Source organism: Sorghum bicolor, chromosome 2 (genome assembly GCF_000003195.3).
Source record: "Sorghum bicolor cultivar BTx623 chromosome 2, Sorghum_bicolor_NCBIv3, whole genome shotgun sequence".
Classification (NCBI taxonomy): domain Eukaryota; kingdom Viridiplantae; phylum Streptophyta; class Magnoliopsida; order Poales; family Poaceae; genus Sorghum; species Sorghum bicolor.
Genome location: NC_012871.2, coordinates 830,664 through 852,163, shown reverse-complemented (window position 1 = coordinate 852,163; position 21,500 = coordinate 830,664). Strand labels below are relative to the sequence as shown.

General features: G+C 41.8%; 4 protein-coding genes across 4 annotated transcripts; 3 read left to right on the top strand and 1 right to left on the bottom strand.

The window, feature by feature from the left end:
* On the top strand, positions 216-2,509 carry LOC8054526. Its single transcript, XM_002461286.2, has 2 exons — positions 216-1,474; positions 2,129-2,509. Exons 1-2 carry the CDS (start codon positions 355-357, stop codon positions 2,155-2,157), a joined length of 1,149 nt encoding a protein of 382 aa, XP_002461331.1. The 5' UTR covers positions 216-354; the 3' UTR covers positions 2,158-2,509.
* On the top strand, positions 2,848-5,162 carry LOC8081610. The gene is made up of 3 exons (XM_021454544.1): positions 2,848-3,320; positions 3,675-4,227; positions 4,813-5,162. The coding sequence occupies exons 1-2, from the start codon at positions 3,161-3,163 to the stop codon at positions 3,911-3,913; spliced, it is 399 nt and encodes a 132-aa protein (XP_021310219.1). The 5' UTR covers positions 2,848-3,160; the 3' UTR covers positions 3,914-4,227; positions 4,813-5,162.
* LOC8054525 (urease) lies at positions 5,651-16,135 on the bottom strand. Its single transcript, XM_002459184.2, has 18 exons — positions 15,779-16,135; positions 15,199-15,272; positions 14,543-14,588; positions 14,268-14,373; positions 13,883-14,025; positions 12,955-13,065; positions 12,643-12,806; positions 12,184-12,559; positions 12,003-12,111; positions 11,609-11,748; positions 10,476-10,613; positions 10,311-10,402; positions 9,170-9,299; positions 8,936-9,094; positions 7,814-7,996; positions 7,170-7,304; positions 6,411-6,482; positions 5,651-6,181 (listed from the first exon to the last, which is right to left on the bottom strand). The coding sequence occupies exons 1-18, from the start codon at positions 15,902-15,904 to the stop codon at positions 5,960-5,962; spliced, it is 2,526 nt and encodes an 841-aa protein (XP_002459229.1). The 5' UTR covers positions 15,905-16,135; the 3' UTR covers positions 5,651-5,959.
* Positions 16,184-21,383, top strand: LOC8081609 (protein KTI12 homolog). The gene is made up of 10 exons (XM_002461284.2): positions 16,184-16,344; positions 17,002-17,170; positions 17,280-17,383; positions 17,591-17,647; positions 18,064-18,149; positions 18,393-18,478; positions 20,224-20,339; positions 20,566-20,616; positions 20,706-20,792; positions 21,070-21,383. Exons 2-10 carry the CDS (start codon positions 17,017-17,019, stop codon positions 21,232-21,234), a joined length of 906 nt encoding a protein of 301 aa, XP_002461329.1. The 5' UTR covers positions 16,184-16,344; positions 17,002-17,016; the 3' UTR covers positions 21,235-21,383.

Here is a 21,500-nt window from a genome sequence, read left to right as displayed (position 1 = left end):
CCCTTCAGATCACACTCCCTTCCGCTCCACTCTCACTCAGGCCTTGTTTAGTTCCTATAAAATTTTGCAAAATTTTTCACATTCTCCATCACATCGAATCTTTAGACGCATGCATGGAGTATTAAATATAGACAAAAATAAAAACTAATTGCACAGTTTAGTCGGAATTGACGAGACGAATCTTTTGAGCCTAGTTAGTCCATGATTGGACAATATTTGTCAAATACAAACGAAAGTGCTACAGTGTCCATTTTCCAAAATTTTTGGGAACTAAACAAGGCCTCAGCCCAAATGCCAAATCCACCGCGCGCAGCTCCGCCGACCAAACCCTAGCTCTGATCCGCAGCGAGCAGCATGGCGCCGCGGCCGGCGGCGGCGGCGGCGCTGATGGACGAGCTCGTGGAGGAGATCCTCCTCCGCATTCCGCCGGACGACCCAGCGCGCCTCCTCCGCGCCGCGCTCGTCTGCAAGCGCTGGTGCCGCATTGTCTCCGACCCTGGATTCCGCCGCCGGTTCTGTGAGTTCCACCGGAAGCCCCCGATGCTCGGATTCGTCTGCACCGCCGGGCCATGGTGCACCTCTGGCCCCCTCACCTCCTTCGTCTCCACCACCTCCTTCCGCTCGTCCCCCGCCCGCCTCGACTACAGGGCGGTCGACGCACGCCATGGCCGCGTCCTCCTCCACGGCGAGATCTGGAACCATAAGCGGAAGCACTGGGACGATTCCTTGGTGGTTTGGGATCCAATCACGGGGGTTGAGCGTGCGAGACTAACCTTGCCGCCGCGGTCCAGGCACCAGGAGGCCAACCACAGCTCTGGTATCTGGAATGTGGCCGTGCTCTGCGCCTCCGCCGCCGTTGACGACGCCTGTGATCACCTCGATTGCCACAGCGGACCCTTCCTGGTTGTCTTTGTGGCTAGGGGCAGGCGCTGGGGCAGGTCTGGGATGTGTGCCCAAGTCTACTCATCCGAGGCTGCTGCGTGGAGCCATCGGATCTATGGTCCTCGCCTCTCAGAGCATATAGAATGGGTGCCAAGCGCGCTTGCAGGGAATTCGATGTACTTCTTGTGTAGCAAAAGTGTTCTCAAGTTTGATCTGACCACACGAGAAATGTCTCTGATTGACCTGCCACAAGAAACCTTTAGTAGCGCTATGCTCAGGACAACAGAGGATGCTGTTCTGGGACTAGCCAACATGTGCTCAGATGGACTACACCTATGGTCAATGGAGGTTGGTCCTAACGAGGTTGTAGGATGGGCACAAAGCAAAGTCATTAAGCTTACAGAATTACCTCCAGGTGATCCAATAGACTCACTTTCTTTGACTGGCTTCGCACATGGCCTTGATGTTATTCTTGTGTGCACACTTGAGGGGATTTTCACTATTGATCTGAAGTCCGTCCGGGTCACAAAGGTGTGCCAAGATAGTTCTTTGGCCTGTTTCACTTTCCCCTACATGAGCTTCTACACTCCAGGTAACTAGAGAGACTCAAGCATCATGTCTTTCTTACTTTAACATGGATATAGAGTGTCACTTATTTTGTGTTTGACTAATATTCAGACTGAGCACAATTTCATCTAGTAATGTGAAGTTTTGGATGATGGTATTTCTGCTCAAGCAAAATGAGTTGATGAAAGTGGGATATCCCAATTACATTTAAAGTTGTGATGCTTCTGCAGTCCTCCATAACAACATTTTTATGGACTGGACTCATGAAATTGGCTAGACATGCATAGGAGCTTTCATTGTCTTCCAACAGTCTTGAAAAATGATTTAGATTGGCCATTAGGGTATCCAACAGGGAAGAAACTAAAAAGTCATAACCTGCACGGCCTTCTGCACATCCAGATATCAATCTCCCTACATGCTTAACACCTTTGCGTTCTTTGGCTGTGATCTATTGCCAATATAACTTAATAGTATATACACATGGATGATGATCTTATACTGACAAATATAGGTGTGTTCCTCAGGCCATGAGTCCAGCTGTCGATGATTACTTTAAGATGTTTTCCTGCTTGTTTTATGTTGGTGTTTCTCTATTTGGTTAGCCCGCAACTTGGTAACAAATGTTCACCGAGGGAAATCATTCAGTTGATGATATTTTCAAAACTACGCATCTGTGCAGCATTGGGAGCGGCCGCCTCTGCCGAGTGATCAAGAACAAGCACCTCAAATGTCTGATGGACACAAGATTCTCCACTGCGCAGCCTTGTCAGTTAAGGTTAAAAGGGACCATGGTAGTGGTTTACTAATGTATTTTTAAGGTCAGACAACTCTTTAGCATGAGTGGGATTAGTCATGGTCTTAGTTTGCTGCCCGTCAGGTTCTGGATTTTGTGCAAGGGATCGCATCTTATGTCTCTTCTTTTGATCATCCTGTGAAGTTTGCTTGGGCTTGTCTGTTAAGCTGACCTTGTATTATTCTTCTCCACGTGTAATCTCAACAGTAGCTTTAATGGACCCCTTTAAATGGTTGAATGCAAATTGCAAAAATACGTTTCCCCTTACATGTAAAAACATCTATGCTCAAGAGAATGAGTATCTGAAATCAAAATGCCACAATCCATATGTGCCATACTCCAGACTGATTTTAGTTTGGTTCATTATCTTGTGGCTTTGAGCACTAAAATTTAGGAGGAAAGTAGAGCGGACACATTTTGCACCATCTTTGATCATGGGGAGCTAAATACTGTCCAATACTCGTTAATCATTCGGTAAGCACCAATCGCGAAAACTATTTGGACCCCCAGTATATGAATTTTGCATGAATGAATACAATTCATACAGATATCTTTTAAATTTTCTGTAGTACTAGGACAGAGCCTTAGCTAGTTAGCTAGTCACGTACAGAAGAGAACATATATGGAAAGAATGACAACGTTACCTGAACATAACATAGAAACTGATCGGATTCTCACCATGCATACACATTAGCTTTCGAAATTATTACATAATAATAATAATAAATCTAGATTATATATCACGTAGGTTGAGATGAATTTGTATTCGTATTTCATTCATTCACGGCCACTGCAAACATTTCTCCAAGCGGAACAAGGCGATCGTATCTATCTTCTGTGGCTGCGCACCTGACCCCACCTGGCAGAGTCAGAGGAGAGCTGCTCCTCCGCTGACCAAACCGCTCTGCTCCGATCAGCATGGCTCCGCGGCCGCCGCCGGCGGAGCTGATGGACGAGCTCGTGGAGGAGATCCTCCTCCGCATCCCGCCAGACGACCCCACGCGCCTCCTCCGCGCCGCGCTCGTCTGCAAGCGCTGGTGCCGCATCGTCTCCGCCGCCGGCTTCCGCCTCCGATTCCGTGAGTTCCACCGCACGCCCCCCATCCTCGGATTCCTCCACAACCACCGGCTGTCCTACACTTTGGTCTCCACCACCTCATCCTTCCGCCCGCCCCCTGCCGCCTGCCCCAACTCCTACCGCGCGACCGACGCGCGCCACGGCCGCGTCCTCCTCAGCCGCCACCGTTGTTATCGGAATACCTTGGCGATTGCTTTCGTGGTTTGGGATCCAATCAGGGGCCAGAGTACGGAACTGCCCTTGCTACCGTCGTCTGATACCTGGAACGCGGCGGTGCTCTGCGCCGCCGTCGGCGCCTGTGACCACCTCGACTGTCAACACGGGCCTGAATTCCTTGTCGTCTTTGTGGGCACAGGCAACGGCAATGGCAATGGCGGGACATTTGCCCATGTCTACTCATCGGAGGCTGCTGCATGGAGCAAGCGAATCTCTGCGCAGCACCTCCACGAGGATATCCGTTCGCTGCCAAGTGCCCTCGCAGGGAATGCGCTCTACTTCGTGTGTAGCACAATTATCCTCAAGTATGACCTTGCTGCTCGAGAAATGTCTGTGATTCACTTGCCAGGAGAATGCTTCTTTAGAGGCCCATTGTAGTTCGAACAACAGAGGACGGTGGACTGGGACTCGCCAGCATCCGCTCACATCGACTATACCTCCACGAATGGTCAATCGAGGATGCAGGATGGGTACAAAGCAAAGTCATTAAGCTTACAAAATTACTTCCTGATGAAACCTTAGGCTCACTTCGGCTGACTGGCTTTGCACACGGCCTTGATATTATTCTTGTGGCGGCAATTGAGAGGACTTTCACTATTGACCTGAAGTCTCTCCAGGTCACAAAGGTCTGTGAAGAAGGTTGGTGCTATGGCATTTTCCCCTACATGAGCTTCTGCAATCCAGGTAGTAGAGTAAGACTCTAGCATCTTTCTTTAACATGGATATATAGCGTCACTTATTATGTCATTTACTAATATTCAGATTGAGCACTATTATTTCATTAGGTATTTGTACTCAAGCAAAATGAGTTGATGAAAGTGGGATATCACAATTATACATTTAAAGCTGTCGTCCGTCACAACCTTTTTTTGTGTGGATCAGATTCATGAAATTGGCTAGACATGCTCACATGCATAGGATCTTTCATTGTCTTCCATCTATCTTGAAAAATGTGATTTGGATTGGCCATTAAGGTTTCCAATAGGGAAGAAACCAAAAAGACATAACCTGCAGGGCCTTCTGCACATCCAGATGTCAACCTCCTACATATCCTTAACACTTTTGCATTCTTTGGATGTGATCTATTGCCAATGTTACTTAACAATATATACACATGGATGTTGGATGATGATATTATACTGACAAATAGAGGTGTTTCTCTCAAACCATGAAACCAGCTGTCGCTGATTTAGTTAGTCTGCAACTTGGTAACAAGTGTTCACCGAGGGAAATCACTCAGCTGAATTTTTTTTTTTCATAATTATGCATATCTGCAGCATTGGGAGCGGCTTCCTCTGCCAAGTGATCAAGAACAAGCACCTCAAATGTCTGATGAACATGATATTCTCCACTGAGGACACCTTGTCAATTAAGGTTTAAAGGGGCCATTGTAATGATTAGTAATGTATTTTTTAAGGCGAGACAACTGTTTAGCATGAGTTCGACGACTAGACATGGTTGCTGGCTGTCAGGTTCTACATTTTGTGCAAGGGATCACATCTTATGTCTCTGTGAAGTTTGCTTGGGCTTGTCTGCTAAGCTGACCTTGTGTATGTATTATTCTACTCCACGTGTACGGAGTATTCCTTAACAGTAGCTTTAATGAAATGCTCTGAATGGTTGAATACATCACGTTGCCCGTTTGGATGAGACCCTGGTGCCTTTTCCAGAGCCGGGGCCGTTGGGATCGGAAGCCCTTCCATGTCTGCCTCACGGGCGAGCCAAGGGAACTGCCCTTGGTCCTGGAATGCAGCTGTGCTCTGCGCGCCTCAGCCAGCCATCGACGGCTGTGAACACGCCTTCCTGGTCGTCTTTGTGTTGTAGGCAGCGGCAACCGGCAAGTTTGTTTCCGTCAAATATGCGAGCATGTATAGAACATAATTTAACGAGATGATGATTATTACAGATACCATAGAGCAAACATTTTCTACTGCCAAAAAAAATTGTTCATTGGCCATATTATTAAAAGAGTTGCAGCCAAAGAGAGGGTAGCATACAGAGTGAACTTGCATCTGTTAACCATAGAAAAATCATACTTTCACCGATAACAAATATAAGTGTGTCTAGGTTTGTCCAAGTCAAAAATTTTATATGGATTATCAACACAAGATTTGGTTTTATTAAAATCATTATGAGAATTTTTTTTCATAATATATGAATCTTGTGGTGTTAATTTATATATGTTATTGATCGTCAGCAACATATAAGTTTGACTTGGAATAAACCTAGATGAACCTACATTTCTGATCGATGGAAGTGACTAGTCACACCTCTTGTCCTGAAACAATTGCTGAAGCATGCGTATAGGATATGTCGTATATGATGTACATGCATAGGGCGTGAGTTGTGGTGGTGTGCGTGAGTACGTCTTCTCCGTGTAGCCTCTCCAGAAAAAAAAAAGTTTGATGATGCAGTAGCTTTCTACTAGAATAGGAAGTAATTCCGAGACAGTGGTACTGTGGGTGCTGGTTGGCATGTCAAAACCTCTCCATCAGCAGTCACTGTGTAGGTCTCTGGGTCGACTTCTATTCTCGGAAGCGCGTCATTGAGCTTCATGTCAAGCTTTGTCAAACCTCGAACACCGCCAACAGCTTCCACCCTCTTTTCTAATTTGTACTCCATTGCAACACCAGCTTCTTTAGCAGCCTAGGGATTCAAAATTGAGCTCAGTCATTGTAAATTGGCAAGAGTAAATAACAAGGTTGAAGCTTTTTTTTTTTCTGTTCCTTTTACTTGATGTGCAGTATGTTTCCTGTAGTTTGTAGCCATATTTGTTAGGGAAAAAACTGTTTTTAAGACCTTCTGTGTTATATTTTTATCATTTTAAAAAGTTAAGAATGTCATTTTTCTAGGTTGAGGTAGAACCAAACACTACCTTGCTCACAAATGCAATTGAATTGGAACTTCCAGCCTTTCCAAATGCACCAAACATAGGTCGCATCACAACCTGCATCAAGAGAAAAAAAAGACAGATGCTGTAACCTGAGCAAACACGTTATATAAACAACATGTTCAAATACTTTAAAATAGGGTACTACACCATGCTTCTCAGGCTCTTACCAAACTAAACTTGGTTATAATGGACAAACTTTTCACAGTTGCAAAAGGTCCATTTCACTACATTCAACTATTCAATTTGTCCACTTAAACCACTTCCCCCCTAAATAAAATATAGACTCATTTAACTCCCTAAAACTATTCAAATTTGTCAATGTAACCCTTAATGAAATTTACCTTCTTGTTTCTCCTCCTCCAAGTGTTGGGTTCAAATTCTGTGTGGTGCTAGTTGACATGATACTCTATTCTTCAAAGTATATTACAAATTTTTGTGGTTATTTTCATTAGTTGGTAGCATCTGTGTGCTACTGTAACCCTATACCAAAATGCACAAAACTGTAGAACATCTTTTGTTCTAAAGGTTATGATCCCATACACATTTCATTGGGGGTGAATTGATTGAGCTAAAATACAGGAGTAAAACAAGTAAAAAAATTTTTAAAAGGGTCAAATGGGCAACGTGAATTGTTTGGGGTAGTGAAATGGACTCCTCTTTATATTTAGGCTAAATGGAAACATCATTGTAAAAGTAGACAAATTCTTTTACTCAGAGTATCTCGTTGAAAGTAGTCCATACAGGTTCAGGTGTTGGAATACTAGCATTGGGATCTCCCATATTAGCCCATGCAATTGCGCCTCCCTTTACAACCAGTTCTGGTTTAGCGCCAAAGAAAGAAGGTTTCCAAAGAACAAGGTCAGCTAATTTTCCCACCTGTCAAAAATATGTAGGTTCAGTTAGACCTTGAATTGAGATACCAATATGGGAAATGCTTAGCCAGCATTTCACTGGGTGTCATTACACACGGAAGGGATATTACTAATTAGATAGAAGTATGTCAATTAATGGTACAGCAAGTTGCATCTATGTGGAATATGACTTTCAGACATAAACAGTTTCTTGCCTTGTTCCTGATGCAGAAGTATTTTAAGAGTGACAACTCACACAGTTGCAAAACTGATACAACAAACATTTTCTAAATTTTATTTAAACAAAACATTAGTTTTCTACACTGCATGAGTCTATCTGGTACACTAAGGAAATAAGACACAATTACACATTGGTTTCTTTAACTTACATCAGGAATACTAAAGTAGACAAATCTTTCATCTTTACTAGTATCATTTAACGGTACATGGCACAAGACAGCACCGTCAAAGTTTAGTTCTTCAGTGACAAGGAGCAAATAATAGAATTTTCTCAGTAACTAGAGAAGCACATACCTCAACAGAACCAACAAAGTCTGAAAACCCATTCACTATTGCTGGATTTATGGTGTATTTTGCTATGTATCTTCTTATACGGAGGTTGTCATTGTTCTGGGCAGCATTAGAGTCAGCAGATCCAGGTAAACTACCTCTTTGGACCTTCATCTTGTTTGCAGTTTGCCATGTCCGGGTTATCACCTAGAAAGCCAATGTTACATGAACATAATTGAATCAATATAGCTGTAATTTCATCACCAAAAAAGTAGTTACTCATTACAGGAGCTTATTCCTCAACCTAGAGGTACAAGTTACTCTAATTGTTCCATCATGGCTTCCTCGAGAAAGAAAAAGTCGCTGGGTTAATATTTTTTGTTAGACTGTTAAGCTTATAGGTTAGGGCTAAGACTATGAACAAGCCCCAAACATGTTTATTGGAAGCAAGGTATAGAAAAGGTAGAAATAACCTGATAACAGGATACAACCAGATGTTAGACAGTGATGATGACCACCCTAATCATTAAAATGAGAGCAGGTACATCAAGTTGTTCTGCCCAGGCTATCTACAGCTTAAGCAACACGCTATATATACACCAATAGTACTAACATCCATGGCGCAGATCCGTTCAGATGGTCACAAGTTACCTTTGTGTTTTCAAAACAAACATGCACTCTGAACTCAACACAATTACCATTTAACATGTACAGCGATTCCTTCAACATCTTCCAGCTATGAATCTTGAGTTCGTCCCAAAGACAGATAGAAAGAAGAGGCTCATAAGAAAGAAAAAAAAATCTCCTCGAGTTGTTCTCAGTATTGGCCTTTCTGCTTTTGGTTAACTAAAGTTGCTAGGCAATTTCTCTGTTTTGTGTACTAGGCCACTTGCCAAACAAGCAGTCTCATTACAAAATCGGCTCAAAAGAGAAGAGAAATGTAAGTTGACGTAGCAATCATCATATTGACTGTGTTCAGTGAATTTGCACTAGCAAAGCATGTACAAAGCTAGTATGCTTTCTTCTAAGGTAAATATGTCAGCACTGATGGGCAAGGAGCTCCAGGCTTTCCACAAACAGCACCAAAATGCTATGCAAGTTCTTAATAACAAAGAAATGAAATTTTAGGATAATCATGTGACAGACCTCTCCAATGCGCCCCATGGCCTGTGAATCAGACGATATAATACTTATGGCTCCCATGTCATGCAATATGTCCTCAGCAGCAATAGTTTCAGCTCGAATTCTAGACTCAGCAAATGCTACATCTTCTGGGATGTTTTTATCAAGGTGGTGGCAAACCATCTGCACTATAACCACAACATATCACCACCAAAATTGTACATGGTATCTACAGTACTGGATTGGACAATTGCATACCAGCATATCAAGGTGCTCATCTACAGTGTTTGAAGTAAATGGCCGGGTAGGATTTGTTGAAGAGGGCAACACATTTTTTACCCCACAAACTTTGATGATGTCTGGAGCATGACCGCCACCTGCACCTTCACTGTCCAGTGTCCACAAGACAGTAAGAACATGATGAGAAAATTGACAGGTATAGGGGATGTTTGGTTGCTAGCTATAGTCTACCACAACTAACTTTAGGTAAGTGTGGCAAGCCACAAAAAGTGTGGCTAACAAATTAGTTGCCACACTTTGCCATGCCTAAAGGAATCTTGCCACACTTTTTAACTCTATGACATGTGGAGCCCAAAAGAATCATGCTTAAGCTTAGTTGTCAACCAAACACTTGCCAACTTGGTCAAACTTGCCTAAGGTAAAGTGTGGCAAATTGTGGCTAGCAACCAAACAGCTTCATAATCCATTAACACCTATCATAGGTAAATATTGACACTACAAAGTAGACAACATTATTGACGGAAAATTTATGTTCTCAGAAATAAGAGGTCTATCTAAATAGTGCAGATTTGTGGTTCTGGAGCTCTGGTGTAGTGGTTGGCTACAGCCTCAGTAACGCTGGGTTGCATGGGTAGAGGATAGAGGATAGAGGAGATTGCATGGGTTGCATTGCATGGGTTGCATGAGATTGCATCAGTAACACTGGGTTGCATGAGATTGCAACCCCATGGATAGAGGATAGAGGAGATTGCGCAGATAGATAGATCTACTGCATGATCAATGAAATTGGTGCCATTTGTTCTCCTATATAATGGCAGTGGAACTGTCTATAGTCTAACAGTCTTCAGAATCATGTCTAACTAAGGACACGTATCTTTGACAGTTTCCAACAAACTAAGATATGAAGGGAGCCTTAGATGCCTTTCTACAGCTGATCCTCTTTTCCCACCTTTGGTAGGTAAGCTGCATATGACAGATCATGTACTTGGCCATGATGTAGTCACATTTCAACAAAATTTGATTTTTTTTAAGTTTCCACATTTTTATTTTGAAAGGTTGAGGATATATTTTATGACAAAGCACAAGGAGAGTTTCAGATGCAAATCAACCTATATAAATAAAATATAACGATTTCATTTTACTACTGTTCATTTCATACCTGTGATATGTATGTATGGCTCTATCTTTAAAAGCTGCTATTGTATGTTCCACACAGCCTGATTCATTTAAGGTATCTGTGTGGATATTGACCTGTCAAAATCAGGTCAGCATTGAAACAGATACTGCAGTATACCAGAAAGAGTACATAACATTAGGCATCTACCTGAATATCAAAATCTTCTGCAACAGATAAACAATTATCTATCGCAGATGGGGTAGTTCCCCAATCTTCATGCAGCTTCAAACCCATTGCTCCAGCTTTAATGATTTCAGCCAATCCTTCAGGTTTTGAAGTATTTCCCTGCTCAGTTTACAAAGGGGAACATGGACAGTCATATTTGGAACAAAAATAGAAGATTCACTTTCCTTAAATGTTTTAAAGTATTAGTCAACATGCTACTCCCTCCAGTCAAAAAGAGGTGACATTTTGGCATTGACACATTTCCCAAAACATAACTGTGGCCACTAATTTTTTGATAACATATTCTTCAAACATAACGAATTATATTATTATAAAACAACTTTAGGATCCACATGTATTTGTATCATTTTTAAATATCCGAACTCAGCACCTAAAAAGTAATTTCCAATCAGAATTTGGAATGGTTGACTCCAGATTCCAAAACCATCACTTATAATTATGAATGGAACGAGTAAATTCTTGTTTATTAAATGAATTTTTTACAAGAAGGGGAACAACATAGGAACTTATTAGTAGCCAGTGGTGCCGGAGCGTGCAGGTAAATGGCGCAGGGGGGGGGGGGGGGGGGGTCCTAATTAGTAGTTAATTTCAGTTTGTGTTGATCCCTTCCATATGCTGCTAGCACTGGCCTCATTCAATATATAAAACCAACGTAATCTGCATTCTAGTGTTTGCACTGGGAGAAAAACTTATGGTCCTCCAGATTCCGGAGGAAATCCATGTGAACGACCAAACAGGGGAGGGGGGGGTTGCCCAGGTTCGCCTCCTGCCCTCCGCCAGTGGTACCCAGATATCCTCAAGACCTCAAGTCATTATTGGGTCGTATTTGGTTTTCCTTTTTAATATCAGGATGCCTCGAAGACAATAATCAACTGTTCTCCTATTTAACATAAAAAATAATTTGTAGGAAACGCCAACTATGAAGCTTTACACATCAAACATTAGCATTTTCGCATGCACACTTTTTACTGACTATTTACTCAAGGCCCACCTTGAAACAAGCTTGTATGAAACAGAAGCTAATTTAATATTGCATATTATGTATCAAATACTAATTTTCTAATAGTTTAATTTCATGGCATAATAATTTATACCTTGCCTGTGAACCCCATGTTAATTGGCAATTGATCAGTGGACTGTAACATTAATTTCATTTGAGATGGTGCGGGAGTACAAGTTGTGGCACAAGTGCCATGTGCTGGTCCTGTTCCACCACCCACCAATGTCGTGATGCCTACACAAATATAGATATAACTTAAAGTTGTCATGTAATTTCGCTGACTAAATCGGGTCACATTGTACATAAGACACACATCCTATTTGAAAATTAAGTAATCATCAAGTATTTACAAGCAACCCAAGCTCTGCCACAATGATTTATGCCAGTGTTGATAAATCCATTGTTTGTAAAATGATGAAGTTGCCATGATAATCGAACAAAGTGTATTTGGTTGCCCCTAATATATAGTAGAAGTCAAGAATCCTAACCACTTGCAATTGCCTCTTCTGCCAACTGAGGACATATGAAGTGAACATGGCAATCTATGCCACCAGCAGTTACAATCATGCCTTCAGATGCAATAACTTCAGTGTTGACCTGCAATTTCATGAAAATTTATGTCTTTTCTTTAGCGAATTACTACGGAACGTTCAGGAAATAGTTAGTTACCCCAACAATCATGTTGCTATGGACACCATCCATGACATCGGGGTTTCCAGCCTTTCCAATAGCAACTATGAGTCCGTCTTTTATACCAATATCAGCCTTGTATATTCCAGTATAATCAATGACGACAGCATTGGTTATAACTGTATCTAGGCAGGAAGATTCTGGGTACCCTGTAGCTTGTCCCATGCCATCACGCAGAACTTTTCCACCGCCAAATACGCACTCATCACCATAAATGGCAAAGTCATTTTCAATCTCAGCATAAAGATTGGTATCACCAAGCCTAATTTTATCACCAGTGGTAGGTCCATAAATGCTCGCATACTTCTCACGATCAACAGTACAGTCAAATGGACCATCACCAATAAGACCTTCCCTGCATACAAACATAAAAGATAGATTTAGGCAAAAAATAAAATGATTTTGTCACTGCCCATCAATAAAATTGGAAGGATCAACCTTGCATCTGGATAATCTTCGTGTCCAAAACTATTTGCATTAACCTTCTGCATCACCTCATTAAGCCGTGAACTGTCAATAGGACCATCAGCAATGCCATTTCCACCTCTGATTACCTTATGACCTCCGATGCTTACAAGTGTAACACTTTTTGCATCCCCTGGCTGAGAAAAAAATAGATATCAGATTCTGGAAGGTTTTAAAATGGTATGTGCAGTACATTTATTAAAACGAGTAAGAGGGCAAGTACAAGAATACAGTCTTAGCATCTTTGAACTGAAATTGCTATAAGCATGGATGGAATGAAAGCACCTCAAACCGAACAGCTGTTCCAGCAAGTATGTTCAACCTCATGCCGTAGGCTCTTTTCCTATCAAAAACCAGGTAAGGATTGGTCTCTATAAAATGGTAATGGCTTCCAATCTGCAAGGTCAAACAATATTTGGAATTTTCATGAGGGTTACAAGAGGTTTGTAATTAAAAAAAAAAGCTTAAACCTTCAATATCAATAAATAGTAAACGAGGGAATAATGCCATGTAAACTGAACTTACTAAACATGTTATTTAAATTGCATCCAAAATGCTAGTTGGATCAAAGTAACATCCCAAGAAACAAAGTTTAGTAATAAGGGGACTTTAACTTGAACAAGGCCAAGATAATACATTATTGACTCAATGAAAGAGGGAAAGAGGGTTGTTTCCTTGGAAAAAAGGAAGGGTAGGGGGGCGTCAACATTACACAATCCAATGGATGAGCAAAATGTTTCCTTTTTCTGCAAACTTTCATAGTAATATTAAAAGAATCCTATTTTTCAAATTTATTTTAAAAATGGACATAGATGCTACGATCATAATGTCACATTCAGTAATACCATCACCTGCATGTAGTTCGAAACACCCGTACAAGTTCAACCTAACATGGTGGAACAGGGCAAATTTTCTCTGAATTTAGTATTAACAACATTATTACATGTCTGACAGTTCAAAAACATGTCTCGCCACAAGTGGTATTGGGTGTTAAAACATTAGCTAGAAGGGATGCCAACATGGCATTGAATGAGTAAGACTGAATTTAACTATTAGGAATGCAATTTCAATTTTCAAGAATGAGTTTAAGCCTACCTATCTCCTCTTTAGAAATTTAACAAAAAAAAAAAAACGGGAGCAAAAGGATAAGTAGGAAAGAAAGTCTTTGCAGGTTTGCACCAGGGTCCAAACAAAAATATCCGGGCGTGCTCACCTGAATGGGTCTGTCTGCCTTGTTAACAACCTTTAGAGTTAAAGCCCTGCGATGAAGGTTTAGAACTATGCGAGTAGAACTGTAATGTATTTCACCAGGATATTCTTCAACATCATCGCTGGAAAACTTTTCAGGTGAAGGCACTGCAACATTTAAATGATATTGTGTACAGCCCTTTTTTTATTTACTTTTTTCCACTAAAGAACTCTTACTGAATAGCACAATACATGAAAGACTTTCAGGGACAGAACTGCCCTCGAAAAGCATTCTGAAAAAGGTAGATCTCCAGATTCCATAACCACATCAATCAAGTAAGTCTGTAACCATATAATTCAGAAAAATTATGAACGTAACTGAACCAGTTATGCTGATCAGAATCAATGACCTGGGAGAAAAGAACCATGCAATGCTAGCTCCAAATTTCCGTCATCCAAGGAAATAGGGTCATGTACAGTAACTAGTTTTGTTCCATCCACAAATGTTCCTTCAACCTAGATCACATGGTGAAAAATGATACAAATATTTTAAAAAATCTTTCTAAGAACATACATAGTTGATAGTTGCCTACTACTCTGTGAACCCATGTAATGCTTCAGTAATGAAATGTGGATGCAAATGCACGGAAATAGTAAGTATTTATATAGTATGAGCAAAGAACACCTGTACAGTATGTAAAAGGTATGGAACAGCTGGAAGAACTTGTCTCCTGGTAGGCAAACGAAAAGAAAAAACTGTCAGAGCTTAAGGGTTATATGATTATATCACAGCAAGTTAACAACTACATGAAGACAGTAGTCAGAAAAGCAAGATGCCCAGTCTGAGAAAGCATGGGATAAAGGTTATAAATGATTTTCTGTAAGACATAATGGTTTGTTCCTTTTTTATCCTTTAGGTAGATGATCAGCGCACCAACTGATACATTCATTGAAATGAAGTCGCAAGCATTGGACTGTGACATATAAAAAGGCATATCTGAAATATATTTCACCTCAAAACAACGCTATAAGCATGCACGAAATAACTGAGGCAGTCTAAAAAAACACACTCACATAATAACCTGTGTTTGAAACAAGCAATCAAGCACATATCTGGCATGTTATGTAGGCATTTTACTCTATCCATTGAAAAGTGAGGCACTGTTAAAAAATTTGACAGCCAGTAAAAGTAATTTGAAAGCAACTGAGGATAAAGTCTCCCCATATCATCTGATGAGTGAAGCAATATAATGCCAAGTTTTGATGGTACACACATTATGGATAAATAAAATGTAATGATGCAGGAAACGTAGCAAGGAATTCATTAAAAGGTAAACCCACCTGCCCAAGAGCTGTTTCCCCAAGTCCATGAGGTCTGTCACGGTTTTGTCTCCATCGCGAATAAGCTCAAGAATCTGTGTCACCAGGGAGAGCGATCGACTTAGTTCATCTGTGCCAACCAAACCAAATATGCACATAAAACCAAAGTGGCCTCCAGGACAGCAAAATCAGGAACACCTTGCAGTGGAGGCTAAATGCAGTTAGCATCTTCCCTTTCATCTGGGGGCCATTCAATTCCCCCTTTGAATGGCTTCTCCAGGAAAGGTAACTGCCGTTTGATAAATACCCAGAATCTGAACCTCCACTGCATATTATAGGATAGTATAACAGAAAGGGGAAACGTCTCTGCGTTGCTTTCTGGGAAGGACAAGTAGTTGCCCTCTCCAAATTAGGCAAACAAACCCACGCAGCAGGACGCGCGGAATGGATCCAAGCAGAAACAAAACGGCCGCACTGATCAGCATCAGCTGCGTCAGTTGCGCGTTGACTTTGCGTGCGTGCGCAGCGAAACACACACACACACACAGTGTCCCGTTTTGACGAGCAGTCCGGCAGAGGTGGGAGTGTGGGACTGACTGACCTGCGCGGCGATGAGCGCGACGGCCTCGGTGTAGTTGAGGCGGAGGCCCCGTGCGAGGCGCTTCTGCGCGAGGAAGCCGGCATTGTGCAGCGCCAGCTTGTCCGCCTCCCTCGGCAGCAGCTTCATGTCTGCTCCTCCTCCTCTGAGGTCGACGGCGCGGATGGGTTGGGGATCGGAACGGCGGCCGGCCTCCCCGTCGCAGGCAGGAGGTGGGTGACAAAGCGAGCCCAAGAGGGAGGGGGGATGAGGAGGGAGGAGGGACCGAGGGAGGCGGAGGAAGTCGTCGCTGACGCTGCCGGCGTGGAGGAGCAGAAGCAGAGATGGTTGGATACTTGGCCGGATTCTCGGACGAATCTAAGGCCGATTCCACCATAATTCCCCGGCCCGGCCCGGCCCGATTAGGTACAACGGCCCACACGTCAGTCTCACTCCCACTCCGACCCCACCACGTCTCCTTTCTCCAGTCTCCACTCGCGCGCCGCCCCGCCGCTCTCAGCTCTCGCCCCCCACCGCCGCGCCGGCGCTCCCTTCCGTGATTCCCCTCCGGCGAGCTCGCTCCAGCTCCAGTTGAGTCGATGCGTGACCCCTTCCCCTCCTCCTCAGGCCGATTCTCATTCCGTTTTGGGCGCGTACCTCCCCTCCACCCGCGGATTCCCATGCTACACGGACGTGGCTCGCTGATCCGCTTGCCGGATCTGCGCCGTGCTCACCGCTGTCGTGTCCACTCCCCTCGCTGCATCCGGTTAATTGTAGCCTTTGTGCCCAGGCTGCGCGGCGCTGCCGTAGGTTTGATACCCTGCTTTAGTTATCACTGACATAGATTGCGGTGGTTTTGTGCCTAAAGCCCTGGATGGATTCCCCAAATTGATATGTACTCTCCTTATGAAAAAAAAGGAAAAAAATGATATGGACCCTGCTAGGAGCATGTAGGCTCACTTGTGCCACTCAAAGCTTACTGAGGCTTGTCTTGTCAGGTTGCAAAACAGTTTGCCCCTAATTCCTCTTCAGTAGCAGTGTAGCACTTTGTTGATTGTGGGTAATCAATCACTTATCAGCTTGAGCATAGCCATACACAACAAGGTTGTTTCTATGTTTTAGTGTTATAAATCAAGATGGCGAATGTATCACTTTTCTGATCCTTAGGTTCTCATGTAGGATACTTAGCATCTACTGTGGCAACGTTTTTATATGACCGAATGGTTTTCCACCCTTTATCTCTGAAGGTTTCCAAGTCTTCTATGGCACTCGTTGTGATGTGTGGGCAGCCATGCAGCGGCAAATCAGCAGCCGCTTCTTGCCTTTCTGCGGCACTGCGCTCCTCCTCGCCTGACCTTACTGTCCGTATCATTGATGAGTCATCCCTCCATCTCGGGCGCAACGATAGTTACAAAGGTATTGGTTATTATTACTACATGTCTTAGTTAGCTAGTTATGGAACTTCTGTTTTGACCCTGTGACAAGCTTGTTTCTTTCTCGTTGTTATTGGTTGTTCCCTTCTTAGATATGGTTGTGGAGAAAAACTTGAGAGGAGTTCTTAGATCAGAAGTTGACAGGTCTGTGTCACGTGACAGCATAATTATCGTCGACTCTTTGAACAATATTAAGGTGAGGTTCTTCATCCTTTTTTTTTTCCAAACTTGCACTAAGTGATGGTTCTCGATCAATAATAGAATGCTGCTCTTTTTTTTCTGTCAGTCTATCTTTTAGTTTTACTCCTTATTGCCTCAAATGCATTATGGTCTTACAATATTATTGCGTACCTGTGTCTTTGTCTTGGATACAATCAATTGACTCTCACTTGATAATATGCAGGGGTACCGTTATGAGTTGTGGTGTCTTGCGCGTGCATCTGGTGTAAGATATTGTGTGGTAGGCACTTGCTCTCTTGTTTATGTACTTAGAATGATGGCTTTGCTAGCATAATACCCACAAACTGGAGTTGTAGATGACAATATGTGTTCTGAAAGTACGGATTTAATTAACATCGTGAATCAAATGGTAATATTGTTTGCATGATGAGCTGCCTTTTCAGGCTACTCTTTGTATTTATCAAAGGATTACCTAAGTAAACTTACAAGATAGAGCCTCACGTGAACAAAGTTACAAAAGTTCTTTTAATTCAACAAATAGGAGAGTTTGGAACTCATGACTATGTCCTGCATCATCCTTTTGTCCAAGAGCACCTATAGGAAAGAATGGAAACTTTATTGTGCTTTGCACAGTTCAGGACAGTAAATCATCCATTAGAAAGTAATTTCTTTTATATTTCCTCTTTTATGTTTCAGCTTTTTTGTGATACAGAAGTGGACCATTGTAGGGAATGGAACAGCAACCGCCAGGAGAAAGGAGAGCCAGCATATGATAGTAATATGTAAGTCAGATCTAATTTGTATGGAGCTCATTGACCTGAAACACTAATGGGGTCAGATGATGTTGGCATTCTTATTTTAAACAAACTTGTATTTCATAGGTTATAAATCTTTAGTAGTTCAGTTACTGTATTGAATTTTGGGGTTATCAAAATAATCACGGCTGTGCTTCTCTATTCAAGCACTGCTCTGTCTACTATCAGTTACAATTGCCCTCTCATTGGCTTTTTCTTCAATGATGACAGATTTGAAGATCTTGTAAGGAGATTTGAGAAGCCAGATAGGCGTAATCGTTGGGATTCCCCTCTTTTTGAATTGTTTCCATCTAGAGGTAAACAGACTTACTTCTTTTGTTATTATTATTTGTAATTTATTCACATGGTCTTGTATGAGTTATCCCCATTGTCTGCTGTTAATTTCTCAGAATTCCTTTTCTAGATTTGCATATGTCCTCAAGCCGCTTCACTGCCCTGTTTTTGAGTCTTTAACTATGCGATTGTTTGTTTCCTTCATAATATGTTTCTTGATTGTTCCTATTTTAATGTGTTCTAAAGTTGGTTCAGAGCATCATATGAGTTCCATTATAACATAATCATTACTGCTTATGTTAGTAGTGATGAAAGACACTATAGCCTTCAGGACTAGCAAATAGCAAACATGTATGGTCATATCAATTGTTTTTAATTTTTTTAGTTATTTTAAGATATGCTGTTTGAACTCAGTATCATGACTTGTGATCCAGACTGATAAGGTAGACAGTCATGTGTATTGTGGTTGGAAACTGACTAGCAGTACATGTTAGAGTATATGAGTAGAGGCCCATGAGGCTAGGCCCATGTGTATGACACTATATTCCTAACCCTCTAGGGTTAGCCCAGTTATGGAAAAACACAAGTTTAGCATGGTATCAGGCAATTATTGGTTTCTTGTTACCTTTGTTCTTTCTGTGCATTTTGATCGACTGGCTAATTGCACAAGGTAACTTATCAGGTGACGTTTGGATTGTGTGAAATGGATGCTGGTGAATTGAGGGATTGGGAAGAGAATGAGGTCTTAGAACAGGCATGGACGATCCCCATGTGTTAGGATGAGGATGTTTTTTGTTGTCATGGTTTCATGGTCATTGAAGTTTTGTGAGCCCCCTAACTAATTACTATTGATGGGACTGGTACTCTCTACTAGCGACCAAGTGCCTTTGCCATCCTTTACCACTGGTACCCCTTTTCCCCGCATCCAGATCAGAGCCCCTTTGGAATTGTCCTTGAGCCTGATCCCATGGCTGCTCACAAGCCAGTGGCCATGGTTGTCCTGCTGTCCCATTGACGCATTTGCTGTATGGCATGTACCTTTGCAAGTGATTGGCTTAATTGCTATTGGCCTTTGCTGTTTATTCGTTCTGTGGGGTCTTTATCTAAAAATAGGATGGGTGCTTACCTGCAATTTCGGTCACGGAAACTTAACCATTGTCTCAAGGCTAAATTTTCCAAACATGGCAAGGGTACCAAAATCTTATATTTGAGTATTTTGACCTACCTCATCTTCCATCTCTTCCAATCTTATCAAATGCATTATCCCAATCCTACCTTAGGACAACCTACCACCCCTGCATATTTGAACTATATATTTGTGTTCTGGCTTTCAAAACTATATGACTCCATTACAGGCCAAACAAAACAGGAAGAAAATTGTGCAGATCCATTTGTTATTGAGGAGGATTATGATTAGCTGTATACTCTTTTTTTTGTTTAAATTGTGGTGTTTGGTTAGCCTTGTTTCTAAACTATGTTGCAAAAGATGGTGATTGGTTGTTGCATCCCAATTAAGATAAATATATGATAGTCATATCTGAAGGTACATTCATGAGAAAAAAAATGAAGGATCAACAATTGTGTTATATTCTTTTAGACAGTAAGCTGATCTGCCTAACAGAGTGTTGGACTTCTGATAACTGCTTCTGTGCAGCAGCGTTAGAATATGTTCAGCACAGGACAGTGCATCACCGCATATTACCTGCATTGGGTTTGGCAAATAATTTGATCTGACTAATCTGTTTTCTCCAATGTTTTTAATTAATAGATGAAATAGTAGAAACGGCTCCTGTTATTGCTGAGGCTGTGTCGTATTTGACAAAGAAAGTGGATTCCAAAACAAGAGACGTAAAAGTTCTCCAGCCTACAATAGCCACTCAGACGGTAAGTATAAATTGTTGTTGGAAAATTGAAGTTGAAATAAATAACAAGATTATTGCAGCTGCCATATGAAAAATGGAATGATACAAGAAAGAAAAAAAAAACTGGCAGCTAAAGGATATGTAATGCTCTACAAATTGACTTCTGTGTGTGCTAGAAGGCAGTTATGATTGTCTCCCTGAATCTTTGGTGGCTATTGTAGGGTTGTAATGATGTCTTGATATTTCAGGTTCGAACAACAGAGGCTAATTCCCTCTATGAGATGGACAAAGCTACACAGGTAATGCTAGTTGTTTTAGTTTGTAGCTGTCTTTGGAAATGTGTGGTTCTGTAAACCTACAAGCCTTGGTAATGAGCTGCACTTTGCAGGAGGTGGTCAATGCAATTGTTGAAGCACAATCTTGCGGTCTTGGGCTTGCTGTGAATAAGATCTCTATTGGACCTAACTTGCCAACTATATCCTTTATTATTACTCGTGGAAAAAGTATTCTTGTAGTTTTTTTATTATTATTATTATGTGAATCTACAGTGAGTCAATATAGGTTATTTTTTGAACTTCGATAATATAACTTTGTTATTTGTTCTCCACATGGTTAAGCTATAATTAGTTCCACAACTTTAGATGTATGAACTATATAAAACTTGAAAGGATTTGCCTCTTTCTGCCTTCTCTACGTGCACATAGTATGCTTTGGTTCCTCTGATGCAGTTGGGATTCTTAACTGATTGCCACATCAACCTTCAGAGATCTGTTGGCCTGCCTGAGCTCCGAAGCCTGCGTCGAACTTTCATCAAGCTGGCAGGGCAGTACAGTCTGAGTGGGCCACCTCCACCGACAGATGCTGATAGCGCAAAGAGGATGTTTGTCGACTACTTAAACCGTGAAGTTGGTGCATGATCGTTTTCCTGCTGTGGTCCATGAACATCATGTAGGCTGTAATTAACTTGGGGACACATTTTGAATCTTTGTCACTAAACAAGACTTGGTATCTCATGCTCGCGCTGTCATGCAACTTGGAAAAAATGGTTGATCAGATTGTGTGTTTTTGTTGCTGGTTCTGGTACGAAATCACCACGAGGAATATTGAAAAAAAATGGGATTTTCTTTTAGAACTAAGGCCTTGTTTACTTTCTAAATTTTTTGCAAAATTTTTCAAGATTTCC

Coding starts and splice junctions, on each gene's coding strand:
- LOC8081610 (XM_021454544.1), top strand. CDS start 3,161: ATGGCTCCGCGGCCGCCGCCGGCGGAGCTGATGGACGAGCTCGTGGAG. Junction 3,321..3,674: donor CGGCTTCCGCCTCCGATTCC/GTGAGTTCCACC, acceptor TTGTGGGCACAG/GCAACGGCAATGGCAATGGC.
- LOC8081609 (XM_002461284.2), top strand. CDS start 17,017: ATGGCACTCGTTGTGATGTGTGGGCAGCCATGCAGCGGCAAATCAGCA. Junction 18,479..20,223: donor TGAATTGTTTCCATCTAGAG/GTAAACAGACTT, acceptor TTTAATTAATAG/ATGAAATAGTAGAAACGGCT. Junction 20,793..21,069: donor TTGGACCTAACTTGCCAACT/ATATCCTTTATT, acceptor ACTGATTGCCAC/ATCAACCTTCAGAGATCTGT.
- LOC8054525 (XM_002459184.2), bottom strand. CDS start 15,904: ATGAAGCTGCTGCCGAGGGAGGCGGACAAGCTGGCGCTGCACAATGCC. Junction 14,589..15,198: donor GGGAAACAGCTCTTGGGCAG/GTGGGTTTACCT, acceptor TTTGCCTACCAG/GAGACAAGTTCTTCCAGCTG. Junction 6,182..6,410: donor CAATTGCATTTGTGAGCAAG/GTAGTGTTTGGT, acceptor TTGAATCCCTAG/GCTGCTAAAGAAGCTGGTGT.
- LOC8054526 (XM_002461286.2), top strand. CDS start 355: ATGGCGCCGCGGCCGGCGGCGGCGGCGGCGCTGATGGACGAGCTCGTG. Junction 1,475..2,128: donor CATGAGCTTCTACACTCCAG/GTAACTAGAGAG, acceptor GCATCTGTGCAG/CATTGGGAGCGGCCGCCTCT.